Raw genomic sequence first — 22,075 nt, 5'->3', positions numbered from 1 at the left:
ACGCTTGGAGAAGCACCACGCGAAAAGATGTCGATGCTTTCGAGTTAGTTCGAGTCAGACAAGCACCATTGCCCCTCCCACTCTAGATGTAGCCCCCCACATGTGCAACATCTGTGGATGACCCTGCCGGTCCCGTGTCGGCCTCTCGAGTCACCTCAGCGTTTACCAACGAAGGAGACATCCTTAATAACTCATTTCATTGTATTATTGCTGGATAATTGTCATACTCGATTCCGAATTTCAGCAAAGTAGTAGTGTCATTCAGTGTTAGGTTAGTGTTACAGAGTGTGGAGTGTTACAGAGTGTGGTAGTGTTACACAATGTGGTAGTGTTACACAGTCCGGTAGTGTTCCACAATGTGGAAGCATCAAACTGTGGTGGTGTAACACAGTGTGGTAGTAATACACATTGTGGTAGTATCACACAGTGTTGTAGTGCTACACAGTGTGGTAGTGTTACAAAATGTGGTAGTATCACACAGTGTGGTAGTATGACAGAGTGTTGCGGTATCACAGAGTGTTGTAGTGTAACATAGTGTAGTATTGCTACACTATGTGGTAGTATCACACAATGTGGTGGCATCACAGAGTGTGGTAGTATCATAGAGTTTAGCATTGTCACACAGTGTTTGTATTTTACACAATGTGGTAGTATCACACAGTGTGGTTGTATCAGAGAGTATGGTTGTAACACGAAATGTGGTAATATCATAGAGTTTGGCAGTGTCACACTGTGGTAGTATCACACAGTGTGGTAGTATCACACAGTGTGGTAGTGTTACACAGTGTGGTAGTGTCACACACTGTAACTATAACACAGTGTGTTAGTGTCACAGAGTGTGGTAGCGATGGTGTTACACAGTGTGGTTGTATCACATTGTGGTAGAGCTACCCAGTGTGTTAGTAACACACAGTGTGACAGTAACACACAATGTGATAGTAACACATAGTTTGACAGTAACACACAGTGTGATAGTAACACATGTGTTAGTACCACACTGTGTGTTAGTACCACACTGTATGTTACTATCACATTGTGTGTTACTGTCACACTGTATGTTAGTGTTACACTGTGTGTTACTGTCACACTGTATTACTTCCACATTGTGTGGTACTGACACACAGTGTGGTAGGAACACACAGTGTGGCAGTAACACATAATGTGGTAGTTAGACACAGTGTGTCAGAAACAGACAATGTGGTAGTAACACAGTGTGTCATTAACACATAATGTGGTAGTAACACATAGTGTGATAGTAACACACAGTGTGGTAGTAACACATAGTGTAACAATAACAGTCAATGTGGTAATAACACAGTTTGGTATGAATACACAGTGTGAGTAACATAACAGTGTGACAGTAGCAGACAGTGTGGTAGTAACACACATTGTGTTAGTTACACACAGTGTGGTAGGAACATACAGTGTAGTAGTAACACACAGTGTGGTAATATTACACAGTGTGGTTAGTAACACATAATGTGGTAATAACACTAACTGTGGTAGTAACACACAGTGTGACAGTAACACACACATAGTGGTAGTAACGCACAGTGTGACAGTAACACACATAGTGGTAGTAACACACACATATTGGTAGTAACACACAGTGTGACAGTAACACACAAAGTGGTAGTAACGCACAGTGTGACAGTAACACACATAGTGGTAGTAACGCACAGTGTGACAGTAACACACATAGTGGTAGTAACACACATAGTGGTAGTCACACACAAAACACAAGTGATGGAGGAACGTTGTTCGATTAACCGGGACGTCTGCAGGTCATTATTGCCTAATTACACATAAGTAGCGGCTCTTGTCTCCCTCTTACTCTCACCTGCGACTCACTCTTTAATGGTCGTGATGGCAAATTAACACACTCTCTCTCTCTCTCTCTCTCTATATATATATATATATATATATATATATATATATATATATATATATATATATCTGAGTACCGTCTTCATAGCTGAGGGTTGTCGACCACAGTCCATCACTCTAAACGTTCTTGGGCTTTTTTTTTTTTTTTACCACTTCCCAAGGTTTTGTATCTCTCGAGGTACCCAGTTTTTCATTTCATTCATCCATCCCAGTCTTTGCCTTACTCTCCTCGTGGGAAGGTCTAATTATTTATAAATACCGTATGAGTAACACCATTATTTTGGTGTAAACATCAAGATATTGTTACAAGTAGTTGAGTGGTTACCTATGTGTGTGTTGGTATACCTACTCGATTTGGCGGTTGGGTTCAATGTTAACGTTTTTAATTGTTTTGAATGTAAAGTTTGATGATATAAGATGATAATTATTGTTTCTGATGTTGTTGCTCTATGCAACATAATGTATTAAGACAAATTTGTTAAAAATAGTTGAGGCTTATGTATAGGACGAGTCAAATTAAGTTCCACAATAATAGTGGTAAGTTTGGGACCCTCAGACGGGCTGCAGTGCCAGCAGACATATAGTAGAGGGGATAATGGAAAAATCGTGCAAATGGTGATACAAGCCTGAAATATGGCCTGATCATACCCTAGGGGCTACTGGTCAAATCTGCCTAATTAGTCATTTGGAAATCCAAGATGGCGGCCACTTTTCAATATGACTGTCAAATTGACCTTCGAAAGATGATTTTGTTTTTATAGAAATTGATGTAGTTGGTCAATCCAAATGATCTTAGTGTCAACATGTATGTTTTCAAGCATGCTCAGATGATTTTTTCTATTTCTGATACTCTCGGATATATATTTGTCTTATTTATGACTGGTTTTATGTACTGGTTTTATGTTTTTTCCAACTCGGTGAGGGTAGCATGCAGAGGGTCTCTGCACGTGAGGGAGTGATTGTCGGGCACCAGGGCACACTGGTGACATCACTGCTGTGTAACCCAGCATGGGGTTCAGTGTCAGCTAAGAAAAAGCATGTCATACTGTGTAGGTTATGTATTTAAGCTACTGTGCCGAGTAGCAACCCTGTACATAAGCTACTGTGCCGAGTAGCAACCCTGTACATAAGCTACTGTGCCGAGTAGCATTTATATATATAATCATGTGGCAACACTGCACGTGTTATGTGGCAACATTGCCCAGAGGCTGCCATATGGCAAGGCAGCCCCAGTCTGACTGTGTGAGCCGTGCATGGCACACGCTGGTCACCACTTGTATTTCTCTCATCCACAATAAACGGACTCAGTGTTACTCAGTGTTTCCCTAGCCATCACTGCATTCTTCAGGGCACACTAGTAACCTTCATGGCGCAGTGTCTAGGATCTGTGGACTTACAAAGTGTGTGAACAATGCCGACAGTTACGTCTGCCGGTGATGCGCGTCGACTCAGTGTGTTGTGTTGTGTTGCGCTGTGTTTCGCCGCGATGTGCAGTGTTGGGCCGTCACAGTGCGTTTTAGTGACGGTGGCAGTGTTAGTGTCAGTGTATTAGTGTGTGTCTAGAGCTGAGTTGAGCATTGGCCTGTTTTTTTGCGGTACCCACGGAGCACGCAGGCGTACACCCTTCTCGTGCGACATCCGGTGGGACACTGGTCTTGCCTTTACCGACCGCCGGCCACCACGCTCCGCTCTCTGAGACACACACACACACACGCACGCACTCACTCACGGACAGAACAGTGGACCTGGACCATATGCGTGATTTTTGCGCTGTTTATGTCACATATATGTGGTTCGAGCTGTTGAGGCGCCACTTTATATATTAAACAGTGCAGTCCACGCACACACACAAAGATGGGAGGTAAGAAGGGACGTCAAGATGGGAGACACGACTCCCCACCACCTTCCCCTCCACCGGGCGCAGACTCTCATCCTCCACCTCCAGTGACGGACATCGCCACAATTCTGAAGTGGATGGACGACCGGGATGAGAGACGCAGAGAGATGGAACTTCAGAGGGAGGAGACACGAAGAGAGGAGGAAAGTTGCGTTTTGAGGCGCTATTGGCGACCCTGGCGCTAACCCACCCTCCCTCACTTGTAGGTAGCGCGCACCAAGGCGCCAGTACACTCCCTCCTCCACCACACCAGCTTCCTCCAGGTACTCTTGCTACCCCAACAGCTCCCAAGGCATCTGTTCAACCCCCACCCGCCCTCTCACCAGACGTCACGTTTCAGCTTTTTCGTGAGTGGAGGCGGCGCTGGACAGATTACTCCATGATGGTGGACCTTGACAGCATGCCTCCAAACAAACAGCTCATCCAACTGCGGATGTGTTTGTCACTGGAGACCCAGAGAGTTTTGGAGCACACGTTGCACGTGCCTCCCGACTCTACCTCTTCAGTGACGGATGTGCTCGACCTTTTACAGGAGCATGTTAAGGGTCGGAACAACGAGGCTTTGCGTCGCCATGCCTTTACCAGCTGCAAGCAGGCGGAGAACGAATCCTTTGACGACTTTTTTGTACGTTTGAAGAGTTTGTCTGAGGAGATCGACGTCTGCAAGGCGCACAGCCGGGAATGTGAGGAAGCCTGGATCAAGCACGGGATCTTGACAGGTGTCAGGCACGAAGAGTTGATGCAGCGACTCATCCCCCTGGACGCTTCCTCCACACTCCAGGTGGTAGTGACTGAATGTCGGTCATACGAGGCCACTAAGTCCGCCACCTCTGCCTTATGGGCCCCACCTGCTGTGAGAGCTATCTCACAATACAAGAAGGATAAGAAGGCGGCCAACAATGTGAAGGCTGCCACACGTTCTTCCACGCCTCTGCCTAGTGCTTCCTGTGGCAGCTGTGGAAAGCAGCACAGCCCCAAGACTTGCCCGGCCGCCGACGCACTGTGTCGTGGATGTGACCGTAAGGGCCACTGGTCTAACACAGACAGGTGCCCTGCACGAGGCCACAAGTGTCAGGCCTGTGGTCGCTATGGACACTACGACAAGTGCTGCCACCAACCCAAGCCCAAAAGCCCGAGACGAGGACAGCAGTGCACTTCCCTCGGGGTGGTTCGCACGCAGCCCCCTCCAGATGGCCCACGCAGCCCCAAGCAGCAGCAGAGTCACATCAGGAGGGTGGAATCGACCACACGCCCCAGGGCTACCCCTTCCCCTACTATCTGCGTCGCCGTCACACACGGTGATGTGTCGGGTCACATCGAGGTGATACCGGACACCGGCGCCGATACTACGGTGATTGGGTTGAAGCACCTCCAGAAACTGGGCCTCACCAATTGCGGCCTGGGACCACCGCCGCAGCTGCAGTACTACAATGCGGACGGTTCCCAGATGCCGGACGCTGTGGGCTCCTTTCAAGCAGAGATCACCTACGGCGACAGGTCGTGTCACGGATGGATCGACGTGCAGCCTACTCTCGCTACACCCTTGTTGTCGTGGGAGCACTGCAAGGAGTTAGGCGTGGTGCCCAGAGACTTTCCCGAGCAGATCCCAGCTGCTCGTTACACCGCCAGCAGGGTGCGTGAGTCGATGAGCGACGCGCCTGGCGCTGCCGCACGGAGCTGCCCAGAACCCGCGTCCACTCCCACCCACACAGGACGCTCCCCTGCCCAGATCCTGTATGGCCACCCTCTCCGCTCTTGCGTTCCTGCACATGCCAAGGCCTTTGCGAAGGAGTGGCAGACCAGAGCCGAGAGCTGCGACCGCCGCGCCGCTTCACGTGCCCAGGACGCCAAGGCTCGGTATGACGACCGTGCCCGCCCTCTTCAGCCACTGGAGATTGGTGCCCTTGCCCGCGTCCAGGACCCGACGACGACACGTTGGGACAAGGTGGGCATAGTGATGGGCGTCGGCCGGTCGCGGGACTACAAGGTCAGGATGCCGAGCGGCCGTGTCTGGTGGAGGAACCGCCGCTTCCTCCGGCCAGTCCCACCCCCTGCTGCTGGCCCCCTGACCGAAGACGAGTCACCTACACCTCACGAGGATCCGCCCCACAGTGCACCTCGACGCTCGGAGCGACTTAGAACTAAGAAGTCCGCTCAAGACAAAGACTATGAGCGTGAGGGGGGAGGGAGATGTAGGTTATGTATCTAAGCTACTGTGCCGAGTAGCAACCCTGTACATAAGCTACTGTGCCGAGTAGCAACCCTGTACATAAGCTACTGTGCCGAGTAGCATTTATATATATAATCACGTGGCAACACTGCACGTGTTATGTGGCAACATTGCCTCGAGGCTGCCATATGGCAAGGCAGCCCCAGTCTGACTGTGTGAGCCGTGCATGGCACACGCTGGTCACCACTTGTATTTCTCTCATCCACAATAAACGGACTCAGTGTTACTCAGTGTTTCCCTAGCCATCACTGCATTCTTCAGGGCACACTAGTAACTTTCATACTGCAACAGCTTAGTGTCCCAAATGCTGCTTAACCAACCCCAAATCAGTTAAGCAGCCGCACCTGAATTGGCAGGATGTGCCAGCGCGGGGGAGCTGAGCCAAGGATAACGGGGTTTTAGTTATCTGGATGGTGTACAGATCGCACGGGACTAATGACACTGGATGAACGATCGTACTAGGTGTAGGGCAAAAGGCATGAACCTAGTTGTATCCCATACAAGAATGTGCTCATCAGGGTGGTAAAAGGATAAACCCTCGGCCCTGAAGATCAAAAATAGTTATGGACGCAAAATTTACCAACAAATAATTCCTCACTGACTGGGCAAAGTGTTGTCTTTGTCAACAGGATAAGAAGGAACATCTTAAGTCTCCACATGCAAATCCTGCCAAAAAAGGAGATGACGGTTACAAGAGCTTGGCAAGGAATATTCCTCTATTTCATTCAATCAATGCACTGCCAATCAAGCTTGACCCTGCAAGACTTGTTGAAGATGATGGGGTAGAGGAGACCTTGACGAGAAACAAGGCACAGTATTATGAGAGTTGCAGACTTCTGTTCAACAACACAAAGTTAAATAGAGCTCAGAAAAGGCGAACCTCTGCAGTTGCTACAGGGGAGAGCAGCAGCAGCAAGATACCACGAATGGTCAGAGACCCCAAAGCAACAGAATGCTTTCTATGTGAGGAAGATGTTGTGGCACAAGAACTGAAGTATCACCCTCGCTGTTTGGCAGACCTGTACAACCGAGAAAGAAAACACCGAAATGCTCATGAGCAAGAAGAAGCACAAGAGCTTCATCCGAACAAGGACGCATACCCAACTGCTTTCTCTGAACTGGTCACTTGCATCACTCAGATGAAAGCTTCTAGTGAAGGTACTGAACCACCCATTTTCAGACTTGCTGACCTGGTCACACTACAGACAAAGACTTGATCAGCTGGATGTTGGATCGCCCGATGTTCATGCAACTCGACTGAAGGACCAGCTGCTTTTTCACATCCCCCAGCTGCAAGCTCATCACCAAGGAAGAGATATCCTACTGGACTTTGAGAAGGATGTTGGCTCAATCCTGGCACAAGCAAGCAAATACGGTGACGCGATCCATCTGGCCAAGGCTGCTGGGATGATGCGACGGGACATGCTTCAGCACACGTCACACTTCAGCAGTACATTTCATGAAGGATGCATTGAACAGGCTGTTCCACCATCACTGCTTCAATTTGTATGCATGATCGAACATGGTGCAGATATCAAATCCCAACTCCAGCCTGGCGCATCGAAGTCCGACCTTGCTATGTCACAGCTCTTACAGTACAACTGCTTTGCCAACTACAAGGTAGGAACACAAATCCACAGACACTCCAAGGACCATGAGACACCTTTTGCTCTCTACGTCGGAATGTCTGTGTTTGCTAAGACAAGAAAGAGGCAGCTCATCGACATGCTACATGAAAATGGGGTCAGCATTTCATATGACAGAGTTTTACAATTATCATCCCAGCTAGGAGAAGCAGTTGTAGGCCAATACGTGGAAGATGGAGTGGTGTGTCCACCAATCTTGAGGAAGCAGTTGTTTACGACTTCAGCAGTGGACAACATTGACCATAACCCCACTGCGACTACGGCCAAAACGTCCTTCCATGGGACCAGTGTGTCCATCTTCCAGCATCCAAGCCCTGAGCAGGCTGGTGAGAGACCATATGACTCCATTCCACCACCCCAGGCAGCCCTCAAGGAACATGCAAAGCGGGCTGCCTACCAGGCTGGTATCATCTGTGGCCAGGCAACAATCTCCAATCCAGAAACCAGCAGTCCTGTCATCTGGGGATGGACGCAGAAGGTAGAGGCATGGCAGATACGTTGGACGACTCTTACCCCGATTGCGACATGCTGTCAGGAGCTGACCAAGTGTTCCTGTAAGAAAGACTGCGGCCAGAGATGCAAATGCTTTCGCTCTGGACTTTCCTGCACAACACTTTGCAGCTGCGCATGTGAACAGCAGTAAATGCACAAAGATGTACTGTCAAGAGAAGTCACAGGAACCAGTGCTAATCGTGAGTACTTTTTTGTATAGTAAGTTCTTTTTTGTTATATTTTATTACTAAACATGTTATTTTATGTGGATAAAAATGTTACAATGGACTTAAAACTATAACAAATCATCTGAGCATGCTTGAAAACATACATATCGACACCAAGATCATTCAGATTGACCAACTACATCAATTTCTATAAGAAAAATCAACTTTTGAAGGTCTATATGGCGGCCATCTTGAAAAATGGCCCCCATCTTGGATTTTCAAATGGCCAATAAGACTACTTGACAAGTAACCATTAGAAAATTACCATGCCAGATTTAGTGCTTGTATCACCATTTGCATGATTCTCTTGAAAAATTGCATTTAGCTGCCCCACTAATAATGGAGCAGTGACCGAACCTTTACCACCATTAACAATTATTGTTTATTTATTCAACTTGTGTAATCATTGTGTCAGCACTCTATTCCCCACGCCCCATGCGCCTCCCCACGCCCCATGCAGCTCCCCACGCTCTATGCGGCTCCCTAAATCCCCATGCGCCTCCCCACGCCCCATGCAGCTCCCCACGCCCCATGCGCCTCCCTACGCTCTATGCGGCTCCCTAAACCCCCATGCGCCTCCCCACGCCTCACATTGCTGTTGTGTTTCCATATGACGTAGGAAGGCGGCCGAGGTGTGTAGTCCACCACACAAGTCAGGTTGATGTTGCTGCCCTTGTTGATGAAAATGTCACCACCCCCGTATATAGTAGTCTTGGGCTCTGTGGGGAGATAACGTGACTATTAGTGGGGAGATAACGTGACAATTAGTGGGGAGATAACGTGACTATTAGTGGGGAGATAACGTGACTATTAGTGGGGAGATAATTGGTGGGGTAAGCTTTATAACAGCGTCCCCCCCCGCAATATAAATCTCAACTGTAAGATAACGACGGATGCTGGTCCACCCTTGTAGGTGTGATGTGGCACAAACCTGCAGTAGTATGTTAGATGTAGTGAACACCTGTTACAGTGAGCCAGATGTGTTACTCACCTACAACAGTGAGCCAGATGTGTTACTCGTCTACAACAGTGAGACAGATGTGTTACTCGTCTACAACAGTGAGCCAGATGTGTTACTCGTCTACAACAGTGAACCAGATGTGTTACTCACCTTCAACAGTGAGCCAGATGTGTTACTCGTCTACAACAGTGAACCAGATGTGTTACTCACGTACAACAGTGAGCCAGATGTGTAACTCACGTACATTAGTGAGTGAGATGTGTTACTTACCTACAACAGAGAGCCAGATGTAATGCCTCATAGGTGGTGTGGTGGAGACCTGACACTCGTACATGCCGGAATCTCTTACTTGAGCGAATCTGACAGTCAGTGCCCAGTCCTCGGACCCTGATGTGTGAAGCGCCCTGAACCTCTGATCTGAAGTATAGGTATAGGGCCCTACAGTGAGAAGGTGTGTATCCCTGTGTCGGAGCCAAGACACCTGTAGAGGAGAGATGGATAATGTTAGGAAAAGTTAAAGGTAGGTTTAGTTAAGTTAGTTTGGGCCAGGTTCATCTGAAGACCTTATGCCTGTGGGATTCGAACTCGTGTTAGTAGTTGGTCCGTATGTAAGAAGGCCTATACTGTAGTTCAAGAACAATATGGTCAAACCTGGAACAAACTGGAAAAAGGCTCAAAATTTCAGGAAAGACTCATAAAAGTGTGATAAGAAACATAAAAAATTCCCATCTTCCTTATGCTATCTCAGGATTTCAAGATGGCATCCAAGATGGCCGCCATTCTATAATATATTATATATTTACAACTAAACATAGTAGAAATATGAACAGTAACATAATATAGGTTTTCAGACATGGCCAATTCGATAAACCATTCTTATAGGATATAACAAAAAGAAGATGGCAGCCTTTTTATATGGTATCATACTAGTAATCAAACTTGCTGTAAATATATAAATACGAAAATTGTATAAACTATTATGTTTTCAGAAACGAGCTATCATGTTAAGACATTAATTACATGATTTAAAAATAGCAATTGCAATATCATGAAATGAAAATAAAATTCTTCCAGGCAACCTTCCAGTCATGCATAAACAATATAATTAAAAAATATTATCATTGTGTTATGTTGGCTATGTTGGCTATCAGTGTCCTTGTCATCATCATCATTAACCAGCAATATGGGTGGAGTGTTGATGCATTTGTTGCACTTTGATGTACAAAGCAGCCCAGGTGTCTTGCACCCACATGACTTCCCACAACCGGCTTTGCATCAGCCATGATATCACCTTTAGCAAGGTGTGAGGGGCAACAGTTTCCACAGGTGTATGGATATCGTCATGTGATCTCCATCCCCATTCTGTTGGTGGTAAAGGATTTCCCATTCGTTCCTGAACCGAGATAAGTACGGAACGACTGTTGCTTTGCTGCATCACTAATCGGAGGTACACTTGCTAGCTGAAATGATATACTTAGGGAACCTTTACCGGCTTTCCGTTTGTAGGCTCTGTGGCGGTATTGATCAAGTGATTTAAATGTCGGTTCCATACAACTTGAGACTGAAGCTTTCTCCTGCACCCTTCACTTTATCATGGGTGTTTTCAGTCTGTATAAAAGTATCCAGTAGGTTAATGGTTAAGAGGGATTTTGTGAAGGTTCCTAAAGTGATATTTAATGATGTTGTCCATGAGGCAGATGTGCACAGAAGAAAGCATGGCCAGTTAACATGTGTATAACTGATCCTTTTGTTTACACCATTTTCCACATCTCTGCTAGGCCACTTCCCGTCATAATCTGGCCAGTGTTACCGACGTCATAGCTGATTAAATGTAACTGTGCATATTCTCAGACCATGTTTTTCACACTGTGTTTGTGCCAAGCTTAATGCTGTGTAAATAGTGATTAGATTGGTGGGGTTCAGATTGATGAAAGGGGGAGTTCTATTCGGCTCTTTCATGTTGACCATTCCCCATGGCCACTGTCATGAAACCACTCCATGAAGGACATGGAACCAGTTCCAGAATACAGCCAACAGTCCACAAGGACTCTAGGGCAGCTACTGAGCTCAGGTTCTGTGATTTTTGGTCATTAGTTTTGAGGCGCCCTATTGCCACACTGGGAACAGCAAGTTATGTCTTTCTAGGAATGTTTCCAAAAGTGTTAACTGTTTCAGCAGATGGTATTTTGGCTGTATATTTTACGGGCGAGTTAGCCACAGTATCAGGAGGAGTTACACAAGCTATGCCTCCCATACAGTGGAATGTGTTGTGACCAGTAGCTGTAACTACACTGAAATCAGCGTTGTAATACACAGACTGTATGAAACCACCTAAGATATTAAATGCTTCTTCACCTGATACCAGGGCTTGTTCAAACCGCTGTACCTCTTTATAGTTTCCAGCGAAGCTTAAGCTGGTCAAAATGTCTATCAGTTCTCGGTAAGCACACTTGCGGGGTATATTCACAGATACACAGAGCAACACTGGTGAAATGAAGGACTTGGGCTAGTATGCTGAAATAATGGCATGTGCTATGGCTGTACATCTCCTATTGATAGTCTAAGAACTTTTATACTTCCAGTCCACCAAACTGCACATGATACGCTTTAGAGAACCAGGTATCAAGGTATTACCATTTTCCATTTCTTCCATTGTCAGGCAATCATCACAATCATTTACTCTCAACCGGAAATCATCAAGGATTATTGAGGCAGCCATATCAATGATACGTTCAGTCTCATTACTTTAGTTAATTACCCTATCAATAATCCACCTTTCACGAAGGATTTTGTGTTGAGTCACGAAAACTGACGATGCTCGACTTTCCGGTGATGCTTGTCATTGTGATATCGTCACCATAATGTTTCTTAAACATTTGCTTGAAGTACATCAATGCATTTCCATCTCGTCCATTTAAGTACGTGTCCATGTACAGTACTCTAAAAGCTCTGGTAGAGAGTACTGACATCCATCTTTCTCAAGAAAAGCAAAAAGTTTCCTCCTGAACTTAATCAGATGGTCTACCAATGCATTCGTCCTTTTCGTCTCAGTTCCGGAGAAATACTTGAGCACAATTACGATGAAATTTTGTCTCAGCTGACACTATCAAAAGCATGTCGTATGCGTTCTATAAAAGCATTTCCCCAATCATATTGTTTTTCTGAGCCTTGTTTCTAGATGGTGTTATGAAATCCTAAGGTTTCTACACTGCTGCTGTCTCACCTGCGTTTGGGTTGTATTTTCTTGTCCACAGTTTTAGCTTCTGAAAAAAACTGACATTCATGTTTAATATCAAATGTAGAAACACCTGATGACTATAGTGGTGCCTCTTCCTCGTGTATCACACTAGCCGATGACTTCCTTGTTGTAGCTGTTATCGTGCTCTCTCCTGTATAGTGATATTCTCTCCAGCTTCTGTTGAGACCCGTCATCTCACTTGATGTTGTCTAACGTAAGTGTCCTGCGGCCCTTATCTCCAATTGTTGCCACATCAGTCCAACCCAGCATCACACTGCAGCTCATACAAGATATCTATTATTTGAAATAGGAATAAACTTTTCCAGTTTTTAGCATTATGGACTTCTTCCATACCAAAATAATATGAAACAAAATTACCAAGCTTGCCTTTGATATAATCAATTTATCAAATATTATGTCTGGTTGCAAAATTAATATAACATAAAAATGGCAACAATCTTATTTTTATTTTATCCTGTTATATACTGTATGGTCTTATTGAATTGGCCATGTCTGAAAACCTATGTTTAGACACTTTGTTCATATTTCTACCATGTCTAGTTGCAAATGGCGGCCATCTTGGATGCCATCTTGGATGCCATCCGGAATTCCTGCATTAGCACAAGTAAGATGTTTGGGGGACTTTTATGTTTCTTATCACACTTTTATGAGTCTTTCTTGAAAATTTCAGCTTGTTGCAGGAGTGTTCCAGGATTGAGGTCTATTTGAGCTATTACACTTGGACTACTAGTAGAGAAGTTCTAGGTCTCAGCCAAGCTATTAATGCCGAGGGCTGGGGGTAGGTGAGAAGCCTTCACCACAGCTGTTACTGCACCCAGCTGTTACTTCGCCCAGCTGTTCGATTTTTTCTCTGGTTGTGTACTCATTGGAGGTTCCTGGGGCTCGTGGGCTGATTCCCCAGTCCTTCACTATTCGACTGTCAACTCTGGTTACCTACTCCAGCTGCTGCCGCGATTGCCACGTGATAACCACTTCCTCCACGTCCTATCCACCGTCCGTGCCCTGGCGTCTCTCTTGTGTGGCAAGACATCGCCAACCAACGCCGGCGCCAAGTGAGGAAGCTGCCCTGGACCTTCCCTCTAAGAGCGGACGCCTGAGAGTTTTGGAGGCGAGGCCGAATGCTTCACTCGGACCTCGCTCTGATGAGGGACAGTTCACTGCGTTACCAGAGCATTCTACAGCGCTGGTTAGAAGGAAGATTCATTTATAGCGGGAGGAAATAGCTGTACTTTCTTCTATTGATCAATATGCTTTGTTTTAGTAATTGTGTTTGACTCCAGTGCTGTTTATTTAATGTTTGTGGGAGTAGTGACAGAGTTAAATATTTGTGATTATTTCATAGTAAAGAGATGTCCTCTCTTCCGGTTGTTTAATACCCCTTGGAAACCCATAGTTCTTGACTTTCCTTTGATAAGATCCTGATTAGGTTGGCAAGGGAATTATATCCCACAGGCCAGGCCTTTACACCTTATCAATATTGTAACCAAAGTTCAGCTAAGACATATGAAAACAAGCTTCCGAGTACCTCCCTTCCCCCCCCTCATCTCGACTCATATCCTCATGAAATCCGCTTCGCGTGGCGCTGTGATACGGAATGGTAAAGTGGTTAGCAAAAATATTATTATCATTAGTAACTTATATTGTAACGTTCCCACTATGCAACGAAGTGTGTTGGATATTTACAACAACACCGCCTTACAAAGACACGCACAAAGTATTAAAAAAGGTGTATTATTATTGTGAAGTATTATAAAGGCGTATCATGATCACGGGCAAAGGTCACTGCTCACGATCAAGGATGTCATTTTGCATGGAACAATGTGAACAGTTGTGAAGAATTAGAGAGAGAGAGAAAGCACAGTACATGTTGACTGAGGGTGAGAGTAATACTGTTCATTACCAATAATCACTCCATGGACCTTTTGGAGAAATAACGGGTTTTTCTTTTCTATTATAGACGGTCTACTCACCGAATACCTCCTGGTCTATCACTAACACCCTCCTGGTCCTACCACTAACACCCTCCTGTCTACCACTAACACCCTCCTGGTCTACCACTAACACCTCCTGGCCTACCACTAACACCCTCCTGGTCTACCACTAACACCCTCCTGGCCTACCACTAACACCCTCCTGGCCTACCACTAACACCCTCCTGGCTCCCACTAACACCCTCCTGGTCTACCCACTAACACCCCTGGCTCATCACTAACACCCTCCTGGCCTACCACTAACACCCTCCTGGCCTACCACAACACCCTCCTGGCTACCACTAACACCCTCCTGGTCTACCACTAACACCCTCCTGGTCTACCACTAACACCTCCTGTCTACCACTAACACCCTCCTGTCTACCACTAACACCCTCCTGGTCTACCACTCAACACCCTCCTGGCCTACCACTAACACCCTCCTGGTCTACCACTAACACCTCCTGGTCTACCACTAACACCCTCCTGGTCTATCACACACCCTCCTGGCCTACCACTAACACCTCCTGGCCTACCACTAACACCCTCCTGGCCTACCACTAACACCCTCTTGGCTATCACTAACACCCTCCTGGTCTACCACTAACACCCTCATGGTCTACCACTAACACCCTCCTGGCTCTCACCAACACCTCTGTCTACCACCAACACCCTCCTGGTCTACCACTAACACCCTCCTGCTACCACTAACACCTCCTGGTCTACCACTAACACCTCCGGCCTACCACTAACACCTCCTGGCTCACCACTAACACCCTCCTGGTCTACCACTAACACCTCCTGGTCTATCACTAACACCTCCTGGTCTACCACACACCCTCCTGGCTACCACTAACACCCTCCTGGCTACCACTAACACCCTCCTGGTCTACCACTAACACCCTCCTGGTCTACCACTAACACACCTCCTGGTCCACCACTAACACCCTCCTGGCTCATCACCAACACCCTCCTGGTCTACCACTAACACCCCTCCTGGTCTACCACTAACACCTCCCACCTCACACACCTCCTGCACACACACACCCTCCTGGCCTACCACTAACACCTCCTGGCCTACCACTAACACCCTCCTGATCTATCACTAACACCCTCCTGTCTACCACTCACCTCCTGGTCTACCACCACACCCTCCTGGTCTACTCAACACCCTCCTGGTCTACCACTAACACCCCCTGGTCTACCACTAACACCCTCCTGGTCTACCACTAACACCTCCCATCTACCACTAACACCCTCCTGGCCACCACTAACACCTCCTGGTCTATCACACACCTCCTGGTCTACTACCACACCCTCCTGGTCTACCACTAACACCCTCTGGTCTATCACTAACACCTCCTGGTCTACCACTAACACCCTCCTGGTCTACCACTAACACCTCCTGGTCTACCACTAACACCCTCCTGTCTACCACTAACACCTCCTGGCTCACCACTAACACCTTCCTGGTCTACCACTAACACCTCCTGGCTACTACTAACACCCTCCTGGCTCCACCACTAACACCTCCTGGCCTATCACTAACACCTCCTGGTCCACACTAACACCTCTGTCTACCACTAACACCCTCCTGGCTCCCACCAACACCCTCCTGGTCTACCACTAACACCTCCTGGCTCCACCACCACCCTCCTGGTCCACCACTAACACCCTCCTGGTCTACCACTAACACCCTCCTGGTCCTACCACTAACACCTCTTGGTCTACCACTAACACCTCCTGGTCTACCACTAACACCCTCCTGGCCTACCACTAACACCCTCCTGGCTCCACTAACACCCTCCTGGTCTACCACTAACACCCTCCTGGTCTACCACTAACACCCTCCTGGCCTCCTCACTAACACCCTCTTGGCTCACCACCAACACCCTCCTGGCCTACCACTAACACCCTCCTGGTCTACCACACTAACACCCTCCTGGCCTTCTACTAACACCCTCCTGGTCTATCACTAACACCCTCCTGGCCTACCACTAACACCCTCCTGGTCTACCACCACCACCTCCTGGTCTACCACTAACACCCTCCTGCCTTCTACTAACACCTCCTGGTCTACCACCAACACCTCCTGGCTCCACCACTAACACCCTCCCTGGCCTCTACTAACACCTCCTGTCTACCACTAACACCCCTCCTGGTCTATCACACCCCTCCTGGTCTACCACTAACACCCTCCTGGTCTACCACTAACACCCTCCTGGCTCACCACTAACACCCTCCTGGTCTACCACACTAACACCTCCTGGCCTACCACTAACACCCTCCTGGCTCCACCAACACCTCCTGGCCTACCACTAACACCCTCCTGGCCTTACCACTAACACCCTCCTGGTCTACCACTAACACCCTCCTGGTCTACCACTAACACCCTCCTGGTCTATCACTAACACCCTCCTGGTCTACCACTAACACCCTCCTAGTCCTACCACTAACACCCTCCTGGCCTACCACTAACACCCTCCTGGCTACTACTAACACCTCCTGGCCTACCACTAACACCCTCTCTTGGTCTACCACTAACACCCTCTCCTGGTCTACCACTAACACCCTCCTGCCTTCTACTAACACCCTCCTGGTCTACCACCAACACCCTCCTGGCTCATCACTAACACCCTCCTGGTCTACCACTACTAACACCCTCCTGGTCTACCACTAACACCCTCCTGGCCTACCACTAACACCTCCTGGCCTACCACTAACACCCTCTTGGCCTACCACTAACACCTCCTGGTCTACCACCAACACCCTCCTGGCCTATCACTAACACCCTCCTGTCTACCCACTAACACCCTCCTGGTCTACCACTAACACCCTCCTGGTCTACCACTAACACCCTCTCTGGTCTACCACTAACACCCTCCTGGTCCACCACTAACACCCTCCTGGCCTACCACTAACACCTCCTGGTCTATCACTAACACCTCCTGGTCTACCACTAACACCCTCCTAGTCTACCACTAACACCTCCTGTCTATCACACACCTCCTGGCTACCACTAACACCCTCCTGGGCCTACCACTAACACCCTCCTGGTCTACCACCAACACCCTCCTGGTTTACCACTAACACCCTCCTGGTCTACCACTAACACCTCCTGGTCTACCACTAACACCCCTCCTGGTCTACCACTAACACCCTCCTGGTCCACCACTCACCCTCCTGGTCTACCACCACACCCTCCTGGCTATCACCAACACCCTCCTGGCCTACCACCAACACCCTCCTGGTCTATCACTAACACCCTCCTGGTCACCACTAACACCCTCCTGGCTCACTACTCACACCTCCTGGCTACCACTACCACCTTCCCTGGTCCACCACTAACACCTCCTACTACCACTAACACCCTCCTGGTCTACCACTAACACCCCTGGTCTACCACTAACACCTCCCTGTCCACACTAACACCCTCCTGGTCTACCACCACCCTCCTGGTCTACCACTAACACCCTCCTGCTATCACTACCACCTCCTGGTCTACCACTAACACCCTCCTGGTCTACCACTAACACCCTCCTGTCTACCACTAACACCCTCCTGGCTCATCACTAACACCCTCCTGGCCTACCACTAACACCCTCCTGGTCTACCACTAACACCCACCTGGGCCTACCACTAACACCCTCCTGGCTCCACCACTAACACCCTCCTGGTCTACCACTAACATCCTCCTGGTCTACCACTAACACCTCCTGGCTCACTACCAACACCCTCCTGGCTCACTACCAACACCCTCCTGGCCTACCACTAACACCCTCTCTTGGTCTACCACTAACACCTCCTGGTCTACCACTAACACCCTCCTGGCCTACCACTAACACCTCCTGGTCTATCACTACCAACACCTCCTGGTCTACCACTAACACCCTCCTGGTCTACCACTAACACCCCTTGGCCTACCACTAACACCCTCTTGGCTACCACTAACACCCTCCTGGCCTACCACTAACACCTCCTGGTCTACCACTAACACCCTCCTGGCCTCTACTACACACCCCTGGTCTACCACTAACACTCTCCTGGCCCATCACTAACACCCTCCTGGTCTACTCACTAACACCTCCTGGTCTACCACTAACACCTCCCACCACCACTAACACCTCCTGGTCTACCACTAACACCCTCCTGGCTCCACCACTAACACCTCCTGGTCTACCACAAACACCCTCCTGGTCTATCACTAACACCTGGCTCACTCACTAACACCCTCCTGCTCCACCACTAACACCCTCCTGGTCTACCACTAACACCCTCCTGGTCTACCACTAACACCTCCTGTCTACCACTAACACCTCCTGGTCTATCACTAACACCCTCCTGGTCCCCACTAACACCTCCTGGTCTACCACTAACACCCTCCCGGGCCTACCACTAACACCCCTGGTTTACCACCAACACCTCCTGGTCTACCACTAACACCCCCTGGTCTACCACTAACACCCTGGCCTACCACTAACACCCTCCTGGTCTACCACACACCCTCCTGGTCTACCACTAACACCTCCTAGTCTACCACTAACACCTCCTGGTCTACCACTAACACCTCCTGGCTACCACTAACACCTCCTGGCTCACCAACACCCTCCTGGTCTACCACTAACACCCTCCTGGCCTACCACTAACACCCTCCTGGTCTACCACTAACACCTCCTGCCTACCACTAACACCCTCCTGGTCTACCACTAACACCCTCCTGGTCTACCACTAACACCTCCTGGTCTACCACTAACACCCTCCTGGTCTACCACTAACACCCTCCTGGTCACTAACACCCTCCTGGTCTACCACACTAACACCCTCTGTCTACCACTAACACCCTCCTGGTCTACCACTAACACCTCCTGGCTACCAAACACCTCCTGGTCTACCACTAACACCTCCTGGCTCCACTACCACCACCCTCCTGGCTCTACCACTAACACCTCCTGGTCTACCACTAACACCCTCCTGGCTCACCAACACCCTCCTGGCCTACCACCAACACCTTCCTACCTACCACTAACACCCTCCTGGTCTACCACCAACACCCCCTGGTCTACCACTAACACCTCCTGGTCTACCACTAACACCCTCCTGGTCTACCACTAACACCCTCCTGGTCTGCCACTAACACCCTCCTGGTCTACCACCACTAACACCTCCTGGCTCCACCACTACCCTCCTGGCCTACCACTAACACCCTCCTGGTCTACCACTAACACCTCCTGGCCTACCACTACAAACACCCTCCTGGCTACCCACTAACACCCTCCTGGTCTACCACTAACACCCTCCTGGTCTACCACTAACACCCTCTCTGGTCTACCACTAACACCCTCCTGGTCTACCACTAACACCCTCTGGTCTCACCACACACTAACACCCTCCTGGCCTACCACTAACACCCTCCTGGTCTACACTAACACCCTCCCACTAACACCTCCTGGTCTACCCACCCTCCTGGTCTACCACTAACACCCTCCTGGTCTACCACTAACACCCACCTCCTGGTCTACCACTAACACACCCTCTGGTCTACCACTAACCTCCTGGTCTCACACACCCTCCTGGTCTACCACTAACACCCTCTGGTCTACTAACACCTCCTGGTCTACTAACACCCTCCTGGTCTACCACCCACTAACACCTCCTGGTCTACCACTAACACCTCCTGGTCTCCACAAACACCCTCCTGGTCTACCCTAACACCCTCTGGTCTACCACTAACACCCTCTGGTCTACCACTAACACCCTCCTGGTCTACCACACTAACCCTCCTGGTCTACCACTATACCCTCCTGGTCTACCTCACTAACACCCTCCTGGTCTACCACTAACACCCTCCTGGCCCTCACTACACCCTCCTGTCCACCACTAACACCCTCCTGGCCTACCACTAACACCTCCCCAGCTCACCACCTCTGCCCTCCTGGTCTACCACTACACCTCCTGGTCTACCACTACACCCTCCTGTCACCACTAACACACCCTCCTGGTCTACCACTAACACACCTCCTGGTCACCACTAACACCCTCCTGGCACTACCACTAACACCTCCTGGTCTACCACTAACACCCTCCTGGTCTACCACTAACACCCTCCTGGTCTACCACTAACACCTCCTGGTCTACCACCAACACCCTCCTGGTCTACCACTAACACCTCCTGGTCTGCCACTAACACCCTCCCTGGTCCACCACTCAACACCCTCCTGGTCTACCACTAACACCCTCCTGGTCACCACCAACACCCTCCTGGTCTACCACTAACACCCTCCTGTCACACCTTCCCGTCTACCACTAACACCCTCCCGGTCTACCACTAACACCTCCTGGTACCACAACACCCCCTGGTCACCACTAACACCTCCCAGCCTATCACTAACACCCTCCTGGTCTACTAACACCCTCTGGTCTACCACCTAACACCCTCCTGGCTACACCCTCTGTCCACTCACCCTCCTGCTACCACTAACACCCTCCTGGTCTACACCAACACCCGACCCCCTCCACACCCCTGCCACTAACACCCTCCTGGTCTACCCTAACACCCTCCTGCTCTGGCTCCACTAACACCTCACACCCCTGTCCACCACTAACACCCTCCTGGTCTACACCCACTAACACCCTCCTGGTCTCACTAACACCCTCCTGGTCTACCACTAACACCCTCCTGGTCTACCACTAACACCCCCCTGTCCACCACTAACACCCTCCTGGTCTACCACTAACACCCTCCTAGTCCACCACCCTCCTGGTCTACCACTAACACCCTCCTGGTCTACCACTAACACCCTCCTGAGTCTGCCACTAACACCCTCCTGGTACCACTAACACCCCTGGTCCACACCCCTCCGTCTTCACTAACACCCTCCTGGCCTACCACTAACACCCTCCTGGTCTATCACTAACACCCTCCTGGTCTACCACTAACACCCTCCTAGTCTACCATTAACACCCTCCTGGTCTACCACTAACACCCTCCTGGTCTACCACTAACACCCTCCTGTCTTGCATGAGTCATTCCGTGCGTATACATAGTCTCTTCACTATCAAGACTCTTGCTGTGCTTCCTTGTGGCAACACATGGTAACTGAGTGCCTCACGGCCCCAGGCTAGACCAGTAGGGGATCTTGGAGCAGTAATGGGGCCCAGAGGAACGGTATAAGGTCCCACCGCATGTGGACACGCCCGGTGCCTACCAAGCACTGCCCTCTGCCTACCATCCACTGTCCCGCTTCCTTGCGGATTAACCTTGGTAGGTATAAGGCTACAGGAGTAAACCCTGAATGAAAAAACCTGCAGTGGAGTCTCGCATCAGGTAGGCATGCTTACAGAGTTCCAGCAAGACCCCGACGGCGGAATAGGTGGAAGAAGTGACCAACACGTGAAACCAATGATCACGCCGGCGGATGAAGGCAATTCAAGATGTTAAAGGCTATTAAAGCGAAACCCAACACTTTAATGATTAATTTCTCAATGTTGGTAAAAATCTTGCAGAGG

The 22,075-nt window shown here is 49.1% G+C and overlaps 1 protein-coding gene across 1 annotated transcript in view; it reads right to left on the bottom strand.

Annotated features, from left to right (window-relative positions):
* Window positions 1-22,075, bottom strand: part of LOC121860012 (neurotrimin-like) — an 87,736-nt gene that overhangs the window by 33,799 nt on the left and 31,862 nt on the right. Inside the window, exons 3-4 of the mRNA XM_042357028.1 lie at window positions 9,611-9,821; window positions 8,971-9,098 (exon numbers count right to left, since the gene is read on the bottom strand). Of these exons, the coding sequence (XP_042212962.1) occupies window positions 8,971-9,098; window positions 9,611-9,821 (339 nt within the window). The remainder of the gene's footprint in view (window positions 1-8,970; window positions 9,099-9,610; window positions 9,822-22,075) is intronic.

This window comes from Homarus americanus, unplaced genomic scaffold, assembly GCF_018991925.1.
Source record: "Homarus americanus isolate GMGI-L3 unplaced genomic scaffold, GMGI_Hamer_2.0 scaffold824, whole genome shotgun sequence".
Classification (NCBI taxonomy): Eukaryota; Metazoa; Arthropoda; class Malacostraca; order Decapoda; family Nephropidae; genus Homarus; species Homarus americanus.
The sequence above is the reverse complement of the archived record's forward strand: the minus strand, read 5'-3'. Positions and strand labels throughout refer to the sequence as shown.